Genomic DNA, 19,400 nt, shown 5'->3' with positions numbered 1-19,400 from the left:
GCTTTGGTTCACTGGAGTTGACGGCTCTAAATTAATGCGGCAGCAGAATAATGACACCGTCTGCATTTATATGTTTTACCCGTAAGACTCGCTTTCGCAAGTTGGTCTGCAACCGGGCACAAAATTTCGTAGGAAATTAAAATCTCAATTCACAGCACAAAAGCACGTTTTGTTCCCCCGGAGCTATCGGTAGTTCTCGGTAGCGGACGGTGGAGCGACAGGAGTGAATGTGGAGTTGTCGGAGCAGGGACTGATAAAGCAAGCAATCTCTCTTTGAACACCCCGAATGACGGGCACACTGAGAGGGCTGATAAAGAGACGGACGAGGCCGGGAAAAACTCCATGGACTTTTCTTTTTACTGTCCACCACCAATGTGGCATCAATGTCACTCTGCATCATGCTGTGATGCGGACTTTGCAACAGTGGTGCCAACAATAATACCACTTGGAAACGCTGGGGGTGCTTAGGTCAACACTGTGCCAAGTGAGAGCATGGTTGGTATTCGTTCAAGTTAATTAATCTCATTCGCCACAAGGACCATGCAAAACAACAATGTATTCAGTCGGCTAGTATTGAGTGGAACTGGATGCGTAAAACCTAGAAAAAACCAATGGAGATGGAATTTCCCCTGGGGAAACACCTAATACATTAAAATGACCAGAGGAGGGCGGAGGCTATTCTTTTAGGGACCTGGTCTGGGCACCGGCAGGGAATCTGCCTTTACTTCATGTGGGAAGACTTATTGAACTGTGCCGTTTCTAATATCCGTAAATCCTAAACTTATTGGTGCTGCTTATTGGTGTTCATTCAAACAGAAGTCTATTATTTACGGGTCAAGTCAAACAAACCATGTCAGAGGAAGTCCCTTTGAGATCATCTGGTGTAAAAAGGACATTTCGTGTGTGGAGAAACCAGTTCCCCGAGGACAGGAGCGACCGCGGTCACGGTGTTTTCATGCGTGTTGTTTGTCAGGATGCTTACAGCTTATCAACCATGGATACATGCAACTTAAACCTGCTGAAAAATATGTTATGTCACCAGCCACGAATTTCTACACAAAAGACTCGATCCCTTTACCTCCTCCAACCGATTTTCAACAAACACTCCGATGCACAAACAGACCCATTCATCCCATCCACTGAAGAGAAACATAATGCAATGCACAATTCCTCCAATTCATACACAAAGCTGGAAGCCCTGCTCAAATGAGCGGAGCCATTTCCTATTTATGCCACATCAATCAGTGTGTCAATCTACGGTGTGTGTATCATTTACTCTGACTCTTTATCAGAGTTACATCTAAATGAGAAACAATGGAGTCCGACAGGAAACTATTATCAAGTGCTCACCGGCTAAACAGGAAGGCTGTCTGGAAAAGGCCCTCCAGCTCATCAATAAGTAATGTCCAGTCCGCAGAGGGGCCTGGCGTTTGTTCAAACACAGAGGCACTGATGGTGCCTGACACTAACACGGAGCGCATGAGTTTTCTGTGTAACTGAGTTAAACATGAACCAAAGATAAATCGAGGAGGCTGGACATGGACACGCTAATAATAGCTTTGTTGCCTGTGCGGAGTGGAGTGCGACCACAACACAGAAGAAAAGGGTACAATGTGCAATGCGGAGCAAAACGGTCTGATGTGTTTCAGTACCACGGCAAAATGAGTCATCAGAAAAATGTGTGAAAAACATTTTACGACATTTTCTGTCACTGCATGTTTCAACATGCTGACAAAGCAGAGTCATACACTTCCTCATTAGACAACCCGTGATGATTTAATGTCTGGAGACGTGAAGCAAACCCCAAACTGCTTAAATGATGGATACAGAATTGTTTTAGCTTTGTCTCTTGGATGAGAGGGTGAAGCCCCTTCAGGGATCTACAACCCGGTCCAGTTGCCCACGCCTCAACTCTTCTTGATTAGTGTGAAAGAGACAGTATCACAAGATCTACAAAATAAAACCCTTATGAGGACCGAACATACGGGAAAGCATGATATCCAAAAGGTCAAGGTCACTAGCCGCGGTTATGGACCGGCCCCCACGACCTTTATACTCCTCCTAAGGTCATCTGGCCCTTGCGTGTTTACAATATAAGGTGTGCGAGCAACTCACAGATTCATTGTAATCCTAAACAAACACGGGCATGGGCCGGCTTGTGTAGCCGAGGTTACATTGTGCTCACAAGGGCTGAGCCTCGGGGAGGCTCCTGCAGGCTATTTGCTATACTGCCTTCCCTGGAACTCGTGAGCTCCGGCCCTCGCGCACCTGTCAGACTGCATGAGTTATTAAATGCTGATAAGAATTTCACTACTTTGCCTCACAACGACCGGAGGTGTGAACAATTGCCACTGTGAACTGGCACTGCATTTCTGTCTGCAGCTCAAGTTTGTATTGGCTTAGATTTTATTGAGCTTTTTCCAGCACAGGGTAATAGGTTGGCTGTGTGTCGTCCAGCAGAGAGCGAGTCGGGGGAACATTGTTGCGCACAACCAGGGTTGCAAGTCCAGGTACAAACACGCCACAGCTGCCACTTGCTCAAATACGCCGGATTATTTGGATCCTCCATCAAAACATGCAAGCTGTTGTGGAGCTAGGGCCGGCTAGGGGGAATTTAAGGCAAAGGAAAGAGAAAGTGAGAGTATGTGAGGTGAAGAGAGGGGAGGTGGGTGGGGCAGGCTCAGTCGGCCTCTCCACACTTGCCCTGTAGGTTCAGAGGTCAGAGTGCACCAGGAACCACCGAGATGTTGCACTGACACTTTCAGTAGAGGAGGAACTACAGTCGAGCAACTCGTTTGTGAGGTTTTCTCGCACTGCGGTGGGAATGACAACACTGTTTCCATCACACCTACACAAAGCCTTGAATTTGAAATCTCACTCACGACTGATTGGCTGACTGTATCTGACAAAAAAAAAAAAAAGCACTGCTGTAAAGTAGTGGCCCCAAACTCTTTTTGGCCATTATCATCTATGAGAAAATTTAGAAGAAGAAAAAACCCTTCACAGATCATGTTACTGGATTCAGATTTATTTCGCGTATCATCGGAGGGGTCCCCAGGTCGGTACGCTTGAGGACAGCTTTGAAATAGAACCTATAATGTCATGATCCAAAATCTCTCTGAGAGCAAGATGTGGTTCATACGTCATTTGGAGGACACTTTAAATGTGTGTGTCACACTCTTAATACAGATGAGGCTTATTTTCTAAATGAAGTAAGTACATTTGACTCTCAGGGGAGACAGCGGGATGTCCTTCAGGGGCCACTAAACTCACATACCCACACAATCCAAGTGGCTGTACATGTCCCCAAATGTCCCATCAACAAATACCTGGATCTCACACGTTTCCCTTTTCTCTCAGGGGCCCCCTGACACATGGGGGGGCCCCTGACACATGGGGGGGCCCTGACACATGCCCCCCCCCGGTCCCCTACTTCGACAGAAACAGACCTGCTCACAAGCACTGGCACGGTCCACCTGGGCGACGCGCTGCTTTGCATTCCTGTCACAGTTGCGTAAACGTGAAGAGTTTCCCGAGCGGCTGCAGTTTGCGGCTGGACTCGGTCCCACAGCAACTCCTTCCCCCTTGTGCAGTTCGCAAGTGCACGTTGGCAGATGATGATGACGACGACGAAGAAGAAGAAGAAGAAGAAGAAGACAAAGGGGAGCGCGCACGGTGAGGAGTAACGGGAGCAGCAGACAGGAGGAACTCACCCCAAAGTACTGATGAAGCCATTCACCGAGCCTTCCGCGTAAAGAGACACGATGTCTCCGATGTGGAGAAAGCTGGACCGGTGCTCCGACATGTTTTCGGGGTGTGTGGAACTCGAGGGGGCCGACGTTCAGCACGTGTCCCGGTTGCCCATTTGGGTGAAACGCCTGTCCCTTCTCTCTTCTGCTCGGGCTGAAGTAATCCACGCGTCACGGCGCCTCCAGCTCCATTCCGCTTCCACTTGTGCGTCTCTGCAAGTCGACGACGACGACGACGAAGAGGAGGAGAGACTGCGGAGGGAGCGAAGAGCACGCGCCGCGGTCGATGTGCGAGGACAAAACGCGCTGCTTGGGTGTTTTCTTTTCTCTTCTGTTGGAGGACTTCTTCAACTTCTTCCTGTATGTCAGCCCACAGCCCACAGTGCTCGTCTTCACGTCCACCTCGGGGGGGGCGGAGACTGCCGCCGCCGCTGTCAGGGCCGCGCGCGAGTTCCGCTCAGTGACGGCTTTTTTGTTTTCATTCAGAGTGAGACCTCCGAAACTGCACTTCATCACACCGGAGGAAACGTACGCCGACACGAGCTGTGTCCGTCTGCGGAGGTGCACTTGGTTTCAGGTTATTCCAACAATGTGTGGATGAGCCAATCAAAGAAGACCTTTGAGATGAGATGCGCTGTTGTAAAGTTAAAGTCACAAATGACTGCAATGCTGAAAGGAAATGGGAAATAACCTTGCAACACGTTCTGAAGGAGGACGACACACCTTTGTCTACATGTATTCATAATTACTTATTTCCTTAATTGATTTCAATTATATAACCTCATGTTGAATATTTTGGGGGGGTAAGTGAGTCAAACCAGCATTTCAGAAAGTGCTAAAAGTTATCACCGACTTTCTCCCTTAAAAACTATTTGAGAGGAAAAAAGTCATAGCTACAGGCCCCAGCCATGATCACAGAGACGACCATGACAAACTAGTGGTTATAGATCCCACCCATCAACAGTCTCTTTACACGTTTTCGTGCTTGTTGTATTTTCATCGAAAGTCCTTTGGTTGTGCAAACGTTTGGCAGCGAATCAAACAGCCACAGTGACACATGGCCAGGGCGAGTCTTTTTCTCAGTGTGTCCAGTGCAGGTCTCTCCACGCTGGTACATGGAGCAAGACTGACAAAATGAAATACAAACAAAGCTATTAAATGTTTCCTTTTCTCTCCCTGTCAAAGCCAAACGGGATAGTGTGATTTAATTCTCCATAGTTAAGTCATTTGTTTTGTCCCACCGTTCTCTTTTTGTTCATTTGTTTTCTCTCACATCAGCATCTTCTCGTCTGAAACGACCAGAAGTGGAAGGTTGCCTAACCACCATACTTAGGCAAAATAAAAAGTAAGTAAACACTTTTTGATTTGCCTGCATTTTATTATAGATTGGTCTTAAAATACAGTCAGATCTTCATCTGAATGAGCAAACTCAATCTGTACTGTTCTTGTCCATATCAAACACATCACTAAAACATTCACAGTGTGGCCCCTATCTATCCAAGAGTGTGGTGTATGTTAAAGCTACTTCGACTTAGTTTCCTGTTCACAAGAAGCGTCTGCTAATGGGAACCATAACTCCATAAAAATTAAATGGATCTCACCATTCAAGTGTTCAATGGTGGTTAAAGGGTTATTAAGGATCTGAGAACTTTCACTGGGAAGCTTTGTGCTGCAGTAAATGGTCTAAATTGGTTGCAGTTAAAAAAAAACTGGCAGAGGTTCACAGAGGGCAGGACATTCATGGTATTTTGATGATGTACTACCTCTATCAAGGCACCAGAGGCCGCTGATTCACACTGAGCTGCAAGTGTCGCACAGGCAAAACCATTATCTGACCTATATCGCCCTCTAGTGGCCAGCATACTGAACTACCAGGTCATTTGGCTGCTCCTGTAGTAGGTGTTCAATACAAACAAGTAAAGGTTAAAGGTTATTTCATACTATTGCTAAGGGGTTCCGCAGGCCACAGACACCTGTCTGCAGGTGAGACACAGTGACACAGATTAACACTGACCTTTTTTATGATGTAAAAGGATTTGAGGTTGGGATTCAAACTATTTTGTACCATTAGAAATATATATTCATGAACAGTGTTGCCAAAATGTACTGCCCATTGAAAAATACACATTAATATTTCCTAATGCAAAAAAATAGAGGGAAAATCCACTACATACACGTTATAGAGAATACACCCAGTGGTGGAACGTAAGTTTATTAAAGTAAATCTATTCAACAACAAGTGCAAATGTGAGGTACTTGTACTTCATCTGAGTATTTCTATTCTATGCTTCTGACTACTTCACCACATTCGAGGGAGAAGTGTTTTACTTCACTTTTTTTTAAAAAAAACGGAAAACTAAGTATAACTTACCGCTGTAACATACTATATATTGCATATATCCAATTCTTACATATATATTCCTATAGAGAGAGAGAGAGAGAGAGAGAGAGAGAGAGAGAGAGAGAGAGGGAGAGAGAGAGCACTGATGTTCCCATGCAGTCAGAGCAGTCACACCTTTCCACCAGCACGAACGCCCCCCCCCCCCCCCCTCCCTCCTCCTCTCCTCCTCCCCCCCCCCCCCCCTCCCTCATATCCCCTCCTCCTCCTCCTCCCCCCTCACCCCCCCCCCCCACCTCTCGGACCTGTTTCCCCCGCAGTCGGAGCCTTCACTCGTGTTATGGGACACAACCGGCGTCGGACGGATGCTCTCTCTCTCTCTCTCTCTCTCCCTCCCTCCGTCCCTCTCTCTCTCTCTCCCCCTCCCTCCCTCCCTCTCTCCCTCCCTCCCTCCCTCCCTCTCTCTCTCCCCTCCCTCCCTCCCTCCCTCTCTCTCTCCCCTCCCTCTCCCTCCCTCCCACTCTCTCTCTCTCTCCCTCCCTCCCTCCCTCCCTCTCTCTCTCTCTCCCTCCCTCCGTCCCTCTCTCTCTCTCTCCCCCTCCCTCCCTCCCTCCCTCCCTCTCTCTCTCCCCTCCCTCCCTCCCTCCCTCTCTCTCTCCCCTCCCTCTCCCTCCCTCCCTCCCTCCCTCCCTCTCTCTCTCCCCTCCCTCTCCCTCCCTCCCTCCCTCCCTCTCTCTCTCCCCTCCCTCCCTCCCTCCCTCTCTCTCTCCCCTCCCTCTCCCTCCCTCCCTCTCTCTCTCTCTCCCTCCCTCCCTCCCACTCTCTCTCTCTCTCCCTCTCTCCCTCCCTCCCTCTCTCTCTCTCTCCCCCTCTCTCCCCCTCCCTCCCTCCCTCCCTCCCTCTCCCTCCCTCTCTCCCTCCCTCCTCCTCTTCCTCTTCCTCTCTTTCCGTGAGGTTGACGTCGAGCCTCCTCACCGTCCCTCCGGCAGCGCGACTCTCCGGGCGGGTCACACTTCGCTCCAGCGCCGCGGCCGGTCAAGTCGTCGACTGTGAGTAAACCCGACCTGTTCCTTCTGTTCCTTCTCTTCCTTCTCTTCCTTTATCCGTGTTTCATGGAGCGGTGTTCAGTTCCACACACAGGTGACGTTCATCTCAGCTGATCGTCGTCTGTTTCTTCTCTCTACCTCTGTCACCTCGTGGATGTGAGCTCGTCGAATATGAACCTAGTGTGGTGGGAAACGGGGAATTAATACAAAGTACGCCAGCCTACAGTATCAGATTATTCTGTAGGATGAAGAGGGGGAAAAAACAAACAAACAATATCAGTAATAACAGTGTGAGACAGAAAGGCTGAATCAAAAAGGTGCATCACATTGTGCAGACAATACTCTGCAGGACACATTACACATTATACTGTACAGTATACACTGTAATGTGTGTGACATCATGACCAAGTCTAACCCACCTGTCCCATCATCATCATCATCATCATCATCATCAACACATGAATGAAATCATAGTTTCAAGGTCTGTGTGTTTAAGACTCCTGCACTGCCAATTTACCGTTTTCAGACCCGATGAAATCCCCCTCAGAAGATTAGGGAGCTAAGTCTGTGCCCAGTCTGCTCTTTTTTGCGTGTGTATTGACGCATTTCTACAATTGTTTTTCTTCTCCCAGAGGGCTGGAGAAGTGAACGGTGTGAAGAGTGTTGGAATGCGACAGGATTATCATCTGACCTTAACCCAGAGGAGGCGAACCAAGCGGCCCACTGGATCACACGTTTTTTCCTGATCCGTGCTGCACCATAATGCCTTTGAGGCAACAATGTCGTCTACGCTGAAGCACGTCATTCTGCAGGGTAAAGACGAGGACGTCGAGAAGACGCTGGGCTGGAGTTACATCGAGTGGGTTGAAAATGAAGTGGCCGCCCCGGGCGTGGCGAATGCACAGACTCAAACGGACCCGGGGCCCGTGGAGCACAAGGAGAGTCAGACCAGCAGCCCGGTCATCGTGCACATAGATCTCACTCGGACACACTCCAAGCTGAGACATTCGTCGCTGGTGGACAGTGACGGCTTGGTCGCCCCCTTGTTCCAGTTCGACCGGCAGGCCCCCGCCCGCATCTCCACGTCGCCCACTTTGCGGCGGATGAGGAGCACCCGACGTCCTCTGATGGACTCTCGGGACCCTGTGAAGATGGGGAGCACACAGGAGGAGCCCTCTCCTGCCAACGCGCCATCCCCCATGGCCACAGTGTCCCCAGCACACAGAGCCATGTCTCCCCTTGCAGCGCCCCCCCTCTCCGACGGGGAGATCAGTCACGATCACCAGCCCATTTCATCCTCTGGCCGACAGAGGAGCAGATCATATAGATCAGAGACGTTTGACAATGGCGTCTCTTCCAGCAGTGCTCATCCCACTCTCATGAAGGATTTTGGATTTCCCGATGGGGAAGCACAGGTGAGGGGAAAGCATCATTTTTAATTGAGCCATGCCTGCATAGTAAAAAAAAAAGAAAAAAAAGGACCATTGTCCAGCATGAATAATGAGTTTTCCCTAATCACCACACAAACGCCAAGGCGAGACCACAAGTCATGTGCTGTAGTCTGGTGTGGATTTTTTTTTATCCCAAGCCCGCAAATGAAATAGTTACACATTCCTCCCTTTTGCGGAACATTTTCTCTCCCCTGGTTCGGCATTGCCTCCCGCGGCGCTCGCTCACAATGCAGGCTTTTGACAGCAAATGAATCAGCAGTTACATGCACTGACAGCTCCGGCCAAACCCACGGCCCCGGAGAGCCCTGGGAAGTGCTCTCCTCGGGCCCCCATTCACCGCAGTCAGCAGTCACCCAATAATGGAGGGGTCAGTGAGCGATGGAAGAAGATAATGGGGAGATCTATTCATCAACTCGTGCTATTCAAGCGGAGCACATTCTCAATAGAGTCCCGACGTTCTCCTCAGATGTCGCAGGCTTTTGAATCCAAGCGGCCACTTAAAACACGGATTCCAATTTGAATGTCTTTTGAAAGTGATACGCTGGTGTGGTGAGCTGCAGCGGGTCGCTGCACCCTCGGTTTAATGCTCAGAGTACAGTCAGATTCCTTATAATATGGCTTTTAAAAAGTATAATTAGAGCTTTGGAAGCTCGGAGCCACTAAAAGAGTTTGTGTTTCTTGGTGTAAAATCGTCTGATATGATCTTGTTTGGAGTTATGCCTGTTTCTTATTCACAGTGAAGAAGTTAATCATCTTGGTGCATGTGCTGCTTTTTTTTTCCATTTTCCATTGACTGATGCGGTGCTTTTATCTCTTTTCGCAGGAGAAAGACGGCTGCTATTCGAGGTAGGTGTACCTTGGACTGCTTTGCATGTCGTCTGTGTGGGCTGTCCGCGTAGCAGAGAGTCCAGCACTTTTGCTCTCAGGCCAGTGAGAACATGTTTGCATAACGTGTCAGTAGGGAATATTTCCTGTAACTGATCAGTTGCATTGCAGCACTATCTCACATAGTCTTTTTTTGTTTTTGTTTGGGGTCCCTCTGATTCATCTTTCGTTTGCGTGGTGTACCACCGTTGCCGCTTTTTTTTATCCCCCCCAGAGCACAGCCCCAGTACGTCGGTAACGTGTCACCTCCGCGTCACGAGTACCCCTGCTGCCATCTGTGCTCGCCGGACACTCACTGGACCTTTGGTTTTAAGGAGCCCCATTGTGCATTCATTGTCACTCATGCCTTTGTTAATGGAGCATAAACTTGATGGGTTAAGTTTTGAGAGTCCCATGGTTATGTATGGGCTAGACAAACTCTCATTAAGGCTGCTTTGTCTTACCGCCACCCACACCCCTCCTAATGGGGCGGCCTGGGCTCTTCCCCTCACTGGATAATTAGGCAGCTATTGTCCCAGTAATTACGTCCTGGCACAGTGCCTCTTACAGTGGACGGGGCCTCGTGAGCCGTTGGTTGGGACAGTTTTGTTTTGGAGCATCATTATTTCCCTCATCGTGCGGGAACAAAGCGCCCATTTTCACCAGAGCTCTCGGTTTGCAGGGAGGCTGACGCAGAGAAAGCTTTCTGAGCGGTCACGAAGCAACAGGGTGTCATTGTGAGGATGCCGCGGATTGAACTGCAAGGAGGCACTGACCTGGTTTAGAGGAGTGCCTCTCTTACATCAGCCATGTGTTCTCAGGTGCTGCTGCTGCTCACTGTTCACTGAGTTAGTCGGGCTCTGCCTACACGTCGGTCGGTGTAGGCAGTTGTCTCAGTTTACCAGGAAGAACTCGGGCCTCTGCCAGTCAGCAACTAAAGTGTCCCGGAGGAAAGTCCTACCCGCTTGCTGCTGCTCAGCTGTAGACTTAACTGGTTTCAGGTTCTGCCCCTGTGGCCATGTGGTCTCCGGTGCTGCTTCTGTTGTTGGCAGGCATGAGGGGATGTCATGTGCTGTGAGAGGCAGCAGATTTTACATATGATAGTCAACTCTGACTTACCAGTAATGGGAATTGGTCTCTCTTGCTTGTACTTCTGCTCCAGTTTATTGTATTGTCATCATAAACGGGGACATTTGCTGTAAAGACAGACTTCCTTATGATCCGACCATGTCCTGATAACCTTTGTCAGATAGAAAGCGTTTTGATCTTCTGGTACTTAATGAGGATGAGCAATGCACCAATGGGTTTCATAACAATGAACAATCAATTCCAGATCTAGTGCCCCAGCCCCCCCAGTCTTGACCCTTCCCCTTTATACTCTTCCTTTTAAAGTCAAAACCGTGAAATCTTCAGACCTGAAATCGCAGCGTGGTGCCACGGGTCAATGACGAGCTGTCGATCATTGTCAGGGAGCCGAAAGTGAACCGTACCTTTGGCAAAACCAGCTCGTCTGGTTGCCGTGCACCCGATTTTCCGCTGCAGCAACGCCAAACCACCTCGAGTGTCTTGTTAGCGTCGGCAAAGTTGTGATTGCGTTCGTCGGTCGCACAACAGTCATTGACGGAAGTTTTATTTAGCTTGAAATCCTTGTATTCTTGTTCTCAACATTCATGTGGCTTTGACTGTCCTAGTTCTGGAGTCTGCATATTACACGTAGCGTAGTTGAATTCCATATATATGGGTCTCTGATTTTTTTTCTATTCAGCATGTTGTTCTTTCAGCTGTAATCCCTGAAGTAAAACAGCAAAGCACAAGTCAGCACACTTGAGAAAAGTGGCTGTTTGAGCTTTGCCTGAGGCCAAAAGGCAGGCCGGTGTTTTCCCAGCCGCAGCCATGCCTTGGTTACTAACTATGAAAGGGACACTGAGAGGATTATAACTGCCGCACATTGACAGTTCACTTTCTACTCCAATGGCAGCCCCCTATAAGCCAGACACAACACTTATCCTTTATAATTTCTGCAGCACAATGCAGATGGTATTTCAGTGGTATTTCAACCATGTAAAACGACAACAGGAATTCTGTTATTTCCTGTGGCTCGCGCTAAGTCAGTTCTCTTTGTGCTGGATTACACGGACAATAGAATAATAATGGTTCTTGTAACAGTGCATCTGGGAGGCCGGCTTTTAAAAGGTGGAGCTTTGCATCCAGTTTTGCATGTTGGCATGTTTGGCGGCCTCGTGAAGAAGTTCACCCGTCTGCTTCTGCCCCCTCAGGCTTCAGGAGCGAAGACGGAGTTCTGTGGTGGTCAGCCTGCCCGGATTGGACATTTCACCGGGAGACCTTTTTGTGTCCAATGGAGCAGCTGGCATTTTAAGTGGTATACACTTCTCTGGTAAAATTATATGTTAAACTGTCATACATCATTATGATATTGTTTCTCACACTGTGGACCAAGGCGGTAATTTAACAATATCAGTGCAGTGGTCTGCCCCCTGTTTTAAGTGAAGCTTCCACACTGTAGTGATATGAACACGTGTTGCTATATTTCAATGTTCACTGATTATAAACCAGTCAAAAGCCTGTAGCTGATGAAAACCTCACAGAATTCAGTCAATAGTTGAACTACTGCCTTATAATGAGGTTTTATTCTTTACAAAATCATAATTTTATAAACTAACTACCACATGTGTATAATCCATCATAAATTATTCACATCCCCCCCCCCAAAAAAAATTCAGACAACCATGACTATTTCTTAAAAAGATAATGTGCAACACATTCACGTTTGAAGTTAATCAGAGTCTGAGAGTTAGACAAATGGAATTAGCACCAGTCTGGGGTTTCTAGGTTTAAGCCATGTCCACTTATTAATGTGTCTTGACACGTGAAACAATCGACACGCCCAGTTTGTCTGTTTGTGGTGCAAAGCCCCAAATCATGCCCAAAAGGCAAAAAGGCAACACATCACACTATTCTTGCTCCAGTTTGTGCGTTTAACCGGCCGTAATTGCAAAAAATAACAGAATTACTTGCTTGTTCCCTCAACTCCGGCACAGCTTTTATCCTAACACACTGCTTTGTTTGTTTGATTCTAATCCCGTTTGTTGGACAGCACACATCTGCCCTCGCACCTTTGCTAATAATCAGCATGTTGTGTTTTTCATTTTTCACAGATACTAAGAAGTCAAAGTGGCCTTTTTCGAGGCGCAGTACGGTACGTGTGTTGTTTGTCTCTTAGTGGTCGCTGTGTGTCTGCCAGTGTGCAACGCTCGTGGTGTGAACTGATGTACTTTGTTTTAGCCGTGAGCAGTTGGTTCGGACATTGTTCTCTGACCCACTTCTCGAAGCAGATTAATGGGGTTCCTCTTATCCCTTCTGGTCTTTCGTAATTGGTGGAGACATGAAATGCAGAACTTTGGCCAAATTTGTTGGTTTGGTCTTTGAGGCTGTTATATGGAAAGACAATCAAAACAAAACAACAACATCCTCATCTGAACTTCCTTTAATTAAAATGTCGTTCGTTGTGTTTCTTTTCCTTCTCCTTTCAGACCAAAGGGAAGTCGCAGACGGGCACAGTGTCGGATTTAGAAAAATATCTCTCAACTGCAGAGATTCAAGACTGGAGAAACTGCGACCTTCAGAAGTATAAGGTGAGAAATTATGACTGTCAGCAGCAAAAGCCCGTGAGCCTCCATGCTGTTCCTTATGTCAATCCTCACGCTGGCTCTGTGTGCACAGTGACTTTTAATTCAAGCAAAGTCAGAGTTTGAAGAACTAAAGAGATCCAGATTTCCAATTCAAATAGTGACTCGATAATAACAGGACGGCAGTTGGAGGGAAGCTCCTGCTGCAGTTTTGTGCCAAAACCAGAATTTCTAGGCAATAACTCGTCAGGTCGACGCTGCACCCGTATATAAACAAACACTGACATATGTTTGAGTGTATGGGGCTGCTGGAGGGAACTCTTCACTCTACAAACGCACTTTCTCAGATGTTTTAGGGAGATGCATTTTGTGTTTGTTCATTTTTTTTTGCTCTCCCACCTGTGTCCAGGACTACTCTCTGGCGGAGTTCCTGCGGGACCAGTCTTCCCCGGTGAGCACCACCTCTTGTCCTCAGGGCTTCAAGAGACAAGAGGCCATCTGGGAACTCTTCACTAGTGAGTGCGTCTACTTCCTGGATCAGCTCATGGTTCTCAAAGAGGTGACTCGAAATGCACGCACACACACACACACACACACACACACACACACACACACACACACACACACACACACGCGCGCGCAAATAAAACCAAAAGAACTCAACACCCGCAGCTCTATGTTTTTCGTCCTCTCACTGAATCCCTGTCCTCGAGTTGCATGTAAAAGTCTCTGACGGCGTCTTCCCATTCTTTACGGCCCTGGATTAGAAATTTGATGCTTGCTCGAAAAAAAACCGAGAGCCCATTCTTTCTTTTCTCTCTCTCTCTCTGTCCCTCTGACTTCTTTTGTTGCTTTCAGGTGTTTTTGGCCACGCTCACAAACCTGCAGGTGAGGAACTTCCTGACTGACGTCGACACCTGGAGGCTGTTTGCGAACCTCAACGAGCTTTGCCTGGTGAGACGTGAGCAAAAAACAAGCGGCGCGAGCGCCTGGCGCTCATTAACTCATCCGTTCGCTCAGCTCAGCTGTGCAACTGCACAGCCGTCCGCTCACCTCGCTGTTCTATCGCTGTTCTATTCGTCTCTGTTGTGATTGCGTGAGGCATGACACGGCGTGTCTCATGTCTCGGCGCTGACACTTGACCCTTGACACTGGAGTGTTTTCTGCTGCAGGTGAGCTTTGGTTTCCTGAACAACCTCCTGCGCGTCACAAAGGACACGTTGGAGATTACCGAGGGTGGCGGGTCCACCCTGCTGGAGCTGCTGAGCAAGGCAAGTGTGACTAACACCATGTGGACGCACGTCAACACACAGACTTTGACCACACTCGTCAAGTCGCATGAAGCAACTGAGAGAAACAAAGGAGGCATTTCACCTTAAACTTTAAAATATTTGCTGGAGGGTTGTGCAACACTGATCACACATTAAACCGGATTGATTTATATTATTATGCATTCTTTCTCAGACATAATTCAATTTCCAATGATCAATGATAATAATTGTAATTATTATTAAAATGACTGTTCAAATGACACATTTTCGCACGATATGTGTTTTTGTATTATCTCTGGCTACAGAAAGCAGGCACAATTATATAGGTTTGTCGTTAAATGTTAGTGAAAGGTACAGTCATCCATCATATGATTTGATATAAGTTGTAGTTTGAAATGTGTATTTGCAAAACTAACACTACCATTATGTGTTGATAATCTGAATCAACAGAATCAGAATCAAATATGTATGATGAGAAATTGTGAGCACAGTTTTGACGTTATCGGGTAAAGTCATTTTGATAATAAATCATTTTGAGCTACAAAGTTCAACAACAAGGCAAATAAGGAAACCTTCAAGGTTAAAATTAGCAGCAGACAGATGTTAAATAATCTCAAAAGAGTTGGACAACATATTTGACACACGCGATATGTTTTTGTGCTTTCATTCAGATTGGCGTCTTCTTGTTTCCTTTTTAAAGATTCAGTTCATCTGCAGCCTAATGTCAGCAGTGACCCAGCAGTGTGTTTGTGTGCTGTGCTGTAACACCGCTATCTGTTTGCAGGCCTTCCAGGAGAGCATATGTCACTGCCTGCAGACGTACTGCCTCAACTACTCCACGGCTCTGCTTTATCTGGAAAGCCTGAAGGCCCGGGAGGACTTTGGATCGTACGTGAAGGTACAGGAGGGCGCTCACCGAGGGCAGCCACATTGTATGTGCGAGTCAGAGTGCTGGCGAGGACGCGGTGTGCCTTGACAACAAGGAAGGCAACGTGATGCCGAGTATGAGAGAGAGGACACACACAGCAAACACACACCCCAAACAGCAAACAACCAATTCAGGGTCACCAAAGCTCTACCAGAGAGGAATGTGAGCGTTTGTCCCTTCTGTAACCTCCTCTGTCATCCAGCATCTGTACAGAAAAATCCTGCTTCAAATGGTCATAAATTGCGCATGGTGGAGTCGTGAATTAATGTTAACCAGCGCCACTGATTCCTTTAAGCCTTTCGCTGTTACTCTGAGGTGGTTTTTAACTTCCCTGAGCCGTGTTGTACCTTTGGAGTCATCATAGCTGGGAGAAGCCGCAGAATCCTCTTCATTAATCTAATCATCTAAATGATCTCTATTAATGTCTAACTGTGGACACGCAGAGGTTGCATCGTGACACATTGCAGCGGTTTTGCAAATCAACAGCTCTCGATCAGAAGTCTTATGAGATTTTTCCTTTTTTCGCGAGGCTATTGTGTTTTTGTTTAGTAGTACTATCCTCCAGTCTTGTTTCGTTGACTGGACTCCGCATGTTCGCTGACTCCTGACTCCAATAAGCTTTTATTGATGTCATTAGCCTCGGGGTGGACTGACACAGTGAATGTGAATCAACATGGACAACAACGATACATTTTATATTACTTTTGTGTTATTAGTTCAAATGGATTGTCTTTGTGTTTGTTAATGCAAATTAGATGAAGATCAATCACTGTTTCTGTGTTTGTCGATGCTTTTCGTTGTGTTTTGGTCTGTGATATAATTTCTCTTCACAGTCTCTTCGCCGCCCATCCCCCCTCATTTCCCCCCGTTTCAAAAAAACACCGTGACGAGCTCTTTCGACCCTCTGACCTCTCTCATTTCTCCAGCCCTCTGCTCACCCTGTCTCTCTCTCTTCCTTTCTTTCTCCCCCTTTTTCTCTCTAAAGTGGGCTGAGAGGAACGAGCAGTGCCGGAGGCTGCAGCTGCGGGACCTGTTGGTCGTGCCTCTGCAGAGGCTCACTCGATACCCGCTGCTGTTGCGGAATATTGCGAAGAGATATCAGACGGACGACGAGACCAGAGGCCTGCTGGTTATAGCAGAGCAAGTAGACACTTCTATATGTGAGCAGCATACACACCTCCTCCTGAATTTTGTATATTTGTTTTTTTATATATCAAATGTATTATTACGCATCAGAGAACGCTCTTATTCTTGGTGAACCTGAGCGTTCCAGCTCTGCCCTGTCAGCTGAATCTTAGTGACTGAGTAAGCTTGCATTGTTGCAAGGCCAGTTGTATAACCTGAACCACTAAGTTCAGCTGCTGATGACAAACTGTGTCTCGAGTGTCAGAGGTCTCAGCAGCGTCACTCAGCTCGTCCAGTGCGCTGGGTGTTTGTCAGCAGATGCCAGATTCAAACATATTAACAACGAAGGGGCTAAGCACATGTAAGGGAACGTATATCTGTCAACACAAACAGTCCAGCCTGTGTCTTGTAGAGCAAACCGGCTTCATGCCTTGGACGCCTGCCAGCAGCCCTGACGGTTGTGCGTGCCTCTGCCTGCAGTTGTGGCTGTTTACTCTGCAACTAGATGGACAGGCTGTGGGAAACCACGCATGTCATTTTGTTGTGTGGAACAAATAACCCTTGACGAACCGATGAGGGCAAGAAATCTTTAATTGCACCCATTCCTTTGACCTTAAAAAAAAAAAGAAAAAAAAAAAGGTGCGGCCGAGCTGCAGAGGTGACGCTAAGTGTGTGAAGATGTAATGGCCAATGTCCTCTGGGCGTGGGGGATATTTACTGTAAAAGCTGTAAAAGTCACGCCTGTGTTTTGGCAGGCAACCATCACTACAGAGGAAAACATCAGATTTTTACAAGCCGTGTTGTCACGCCCTAAAGAATAATTCATCTGTCGATTTCAGTCAAAGGTGTCATTAATGTGACTGAAGTCCAGAAGTGTTCCCATAAGTAATATACAATTTGGTGTTTAGTATTCAGAGGGCCTTATGTGTTTTTGTCCTTCTTCATTGGAACGATCCTTCTCTGTTCCAGGTGATTTAGAGGGAAAGGTCAAATGGCTGGATAACTACCAGAAGGTGAAACAGTTGCGAGATGCCCTGGTGTGGTTGCCTGTATGGGAGAGAGACAAGCACTCCTTCATCCCTGAGGTCTGTCTGCTTATGTATATTCATATTTCGGCATGTTTGTGTTTCCTGTACCAAAGTTACAGATCTGCACCAACACTTCATCCTCCGCTACCTTTTGTGTGCAGATAACACGACGTGTCTTTAGTTGTTACTTTGGTATCAGGAAGTCAGATCTTTCGGTATCAGCTTACATGGCACAGGGTTAAAACAATGTTTACACCTGAATGTCTTCTTCTCTTTCAGAATCTGAAGCATCTCCTGAAGACTGTCATTTTGGAGAATCTCATTACTCACAGAAGTCTGCTGCACGAAGGGAAACTGGTGCTCACAGGTGTGTGCTGCTGCCAACACATTCTACGTGCTCACTGTTTCAATTGGAACAAATGCTTAAGCCATCTTTGTTTGGATCCTCACCAGAGAACACAAAGCTGATAGATGTTTACCTCTTCCTGTTTGACGAATTCCTGCTGATCACAAAGATAAAGAGAAACAAGAAGGTACCTCACTCTCCCATGCTGTTCTCACTGTCATGTCGAACAATCGTTGATATCCAGCGTAAGTAACTCCGTAAGCTTCATAACTTGTTCACCCTGTGTGCAGCGGTCCGTCGGCCCCGAGCAGAATCCCCTGAGGCTGCCACAGAACCTGGAACTGGACCAGCTGCTGAAGGAGGGATGCACCTTCACGGTTCTCGACCAGCCCGTCTCTGTGGACCGACTCCAGCTCAAGAACATCGATCAACTAAATGCCTCAAGTAATTATCAACAGTGCAAATATTCTCAGATGTTGATTTTTTTTTTTGTTTACTGGATTCTAAAGCATTTCGTATTGATGACACATTTTATTGTGCTTATTTACTGACACATTTCATTCTGCGAGGATTAACAGTGCCTCAGAAAGTGGATATGTTGAGTTCACAATCACAATCAGAGCATCATGCTCCGTTCACAAGCCAACGCTGTTTGTTGGTGTCACTTAATGTATTTGTTATTCTGTGCTCTCCTCGTAGCATCGGGGCTGCCTCACTCTTTCATCATCATGCACCAGAACCGCTACCAGCAGTGCATCGGTGCGTTCGTCCTGCAAGCTGCGTCAGAGTCTGCCAAGGTAGATCAATTCAGCAACGAGCCCTGGAGGGTTCTTAGATCTGGCGGAGCACCTCTCACATTCTGTTCTCTCAAATATTATGGACGTGCAACATCCCATCACGCGATCTGTTGATTATAGTCAAACATTTTTGCTTTGTGAACGGCATCAACACAAGATTCTACAGAGAACCACAAGAACAACAGTTCAGGGTTTTAGCATCCATTATTTTGTTGTATATTTATTTATTAAGTATAAATGTATATTTTCTTTGGATGCTCAGTTATTTATAATTGTAATCTATTACAGTATAATTTCCACTGGGCCACTGGATAGTAGTGACAGTTTAATCTCAAGATTCAGCAGGTTTTCCTATATCAAAATATTTCACAAATGAAATGTTCAATATAATCTGGTCAATCCATCCAAATAGCTGATAATAACTAGTAAACATGAAATCTGCTTCTGCCACCTTCGTGTGTGTTTTCCAGAAAGTATGGATGTCAAAGATAGAGGGCGCTGTGATGGCGCTGCTGAAGCTGGACTCTCAGCAGCCGCGAGTCAAGAGCTCCTCACTGTGGCTGGAGTCCTCACAGATCTGACCGGTCAAACTCGCCAGGAGCCATTTGAAGCCTCGTCACTGTCAACTGTGCACTTCACCGTCCCCCGTCCCCCCGACGTCATGTAAATGACTGTAGTTGCACTAGAATCATTTTGTATACTTTATGTTTGCCTTTTAAGGCAGATGCTGCAGTAGTGTTCAATAAATTTACCTGATTGTGGAGTAAAACGTTGCTCTTGAGTGTTTTGCCTTTTTTTAAGAACACACGT

The 19,400-nt window shown here is 47.0% G+C and overlaps 2 protein-coding genes across 5 annotated transcripts in view; one reads left to right on the top strand and one right to left on the bottom strand.

The window, feature by feature from the left end:
- The window catches only part of itpr2 (inositol 1,4,5-trisphosphate receptor, type 2), a 50,052-nt gene extending 45,876 nt beyond the window's left edge, over nucleotides 1–4,176 (bottom strand). The window contains exon 1 of one of the 3 annotated variants that reach the window (XM_035643631.2): nucleotides 3,714–4,176. Coding sequence is in view for 2 of the 3 variants with exons in the window: in XM_035643630.2 (XP_035499523.2) it covers nucleotides 3,714–3,805 (92 nt within the window). In the remaining variant the exon portion in view is untranslated. Of the gene's footprint in view, nucleotides 1–3,449; nucleotides 3,637–3,713 lie in introns of those variants that run through there. The other 2 variants (XM_035643630.2, XM_035643632.2) reach the window with 2 other exon arrangements.
- Nucleotides 4,177–6,978: 2,802 nt separating this feature from the next.
- plekhg7 (pleckstrin homology domain containing, family G (with RhoGef domain) member 7) lies at nucleotides 6,979–19,363 on the top strand. 2 transcript variants are annotated; one of them, XM_035643613.2, is made up of 17 exons: nucleotides 6,979–7,136; nucleotides 7,766–8,548; nucleotides 9,408–9,430; nucleotides 11,725–11,828; nucleotides 12,625–12,665; nucleotides 13,000–13,101; nucleotides 13,505–13,654; nucleotides 13,954–14,049; nucleotides 14,268–14,366; nucleotides 15,151–15,264; nucleotides 16,280–16,454; nucleotides 17,389–17,504; nucleotides 17,727–17,814; nucleotides 17,901–17,980; nucleotides 18,084–18,237; nucleotides 18,493–18,590; nucleotides 19,061–19,363. In XM_035643613.2, the coding sequence occupies exons 2-17, from the start codon at nucleotides 7,913–7,915 to the stop codon at nucleotides 19,169–19,171; spliced, it is 2,187 nt and encodes a 728-aa protein (XP_035499506.2). In that variant the 5' UTR covers nucleotides 6,979–7,136; nucleotides 7,766–7,912; the 3' UTR covers nucleotides 19,172–19,363. The 2 variants fall into 2 exon arrangements, with proteins under 2 accessions (XP_035499506.2, XP_035499505.2); XM_035643612.2 differs by having other exon boundaries at nucleotides 11,725–11,843.
- The last annotated feature ends 37 nt before the right edge of the window (nucleotides 19,364–19,400 follow it).

This window comes from Scophthalmus maximus, chromosome 7 (assembly GCF_022379125.1).
Source record: "Scophthalmus maximus strain ysfricsl-2021 chromosome 7, ASM2237912v1, whole genome shotgun sequence".
Classification (NCBI taxonomy): domain Eukaryota; kingdom Metazoa; phylum Chordata; class Actinopteri; order Pleuronectiformes; family Scophthalmidae; genus Scophthalmus; species Scophthalmus maximus.
This window is presented reverse-complemented; position numbering and strand designations above follow the sequence as displayed.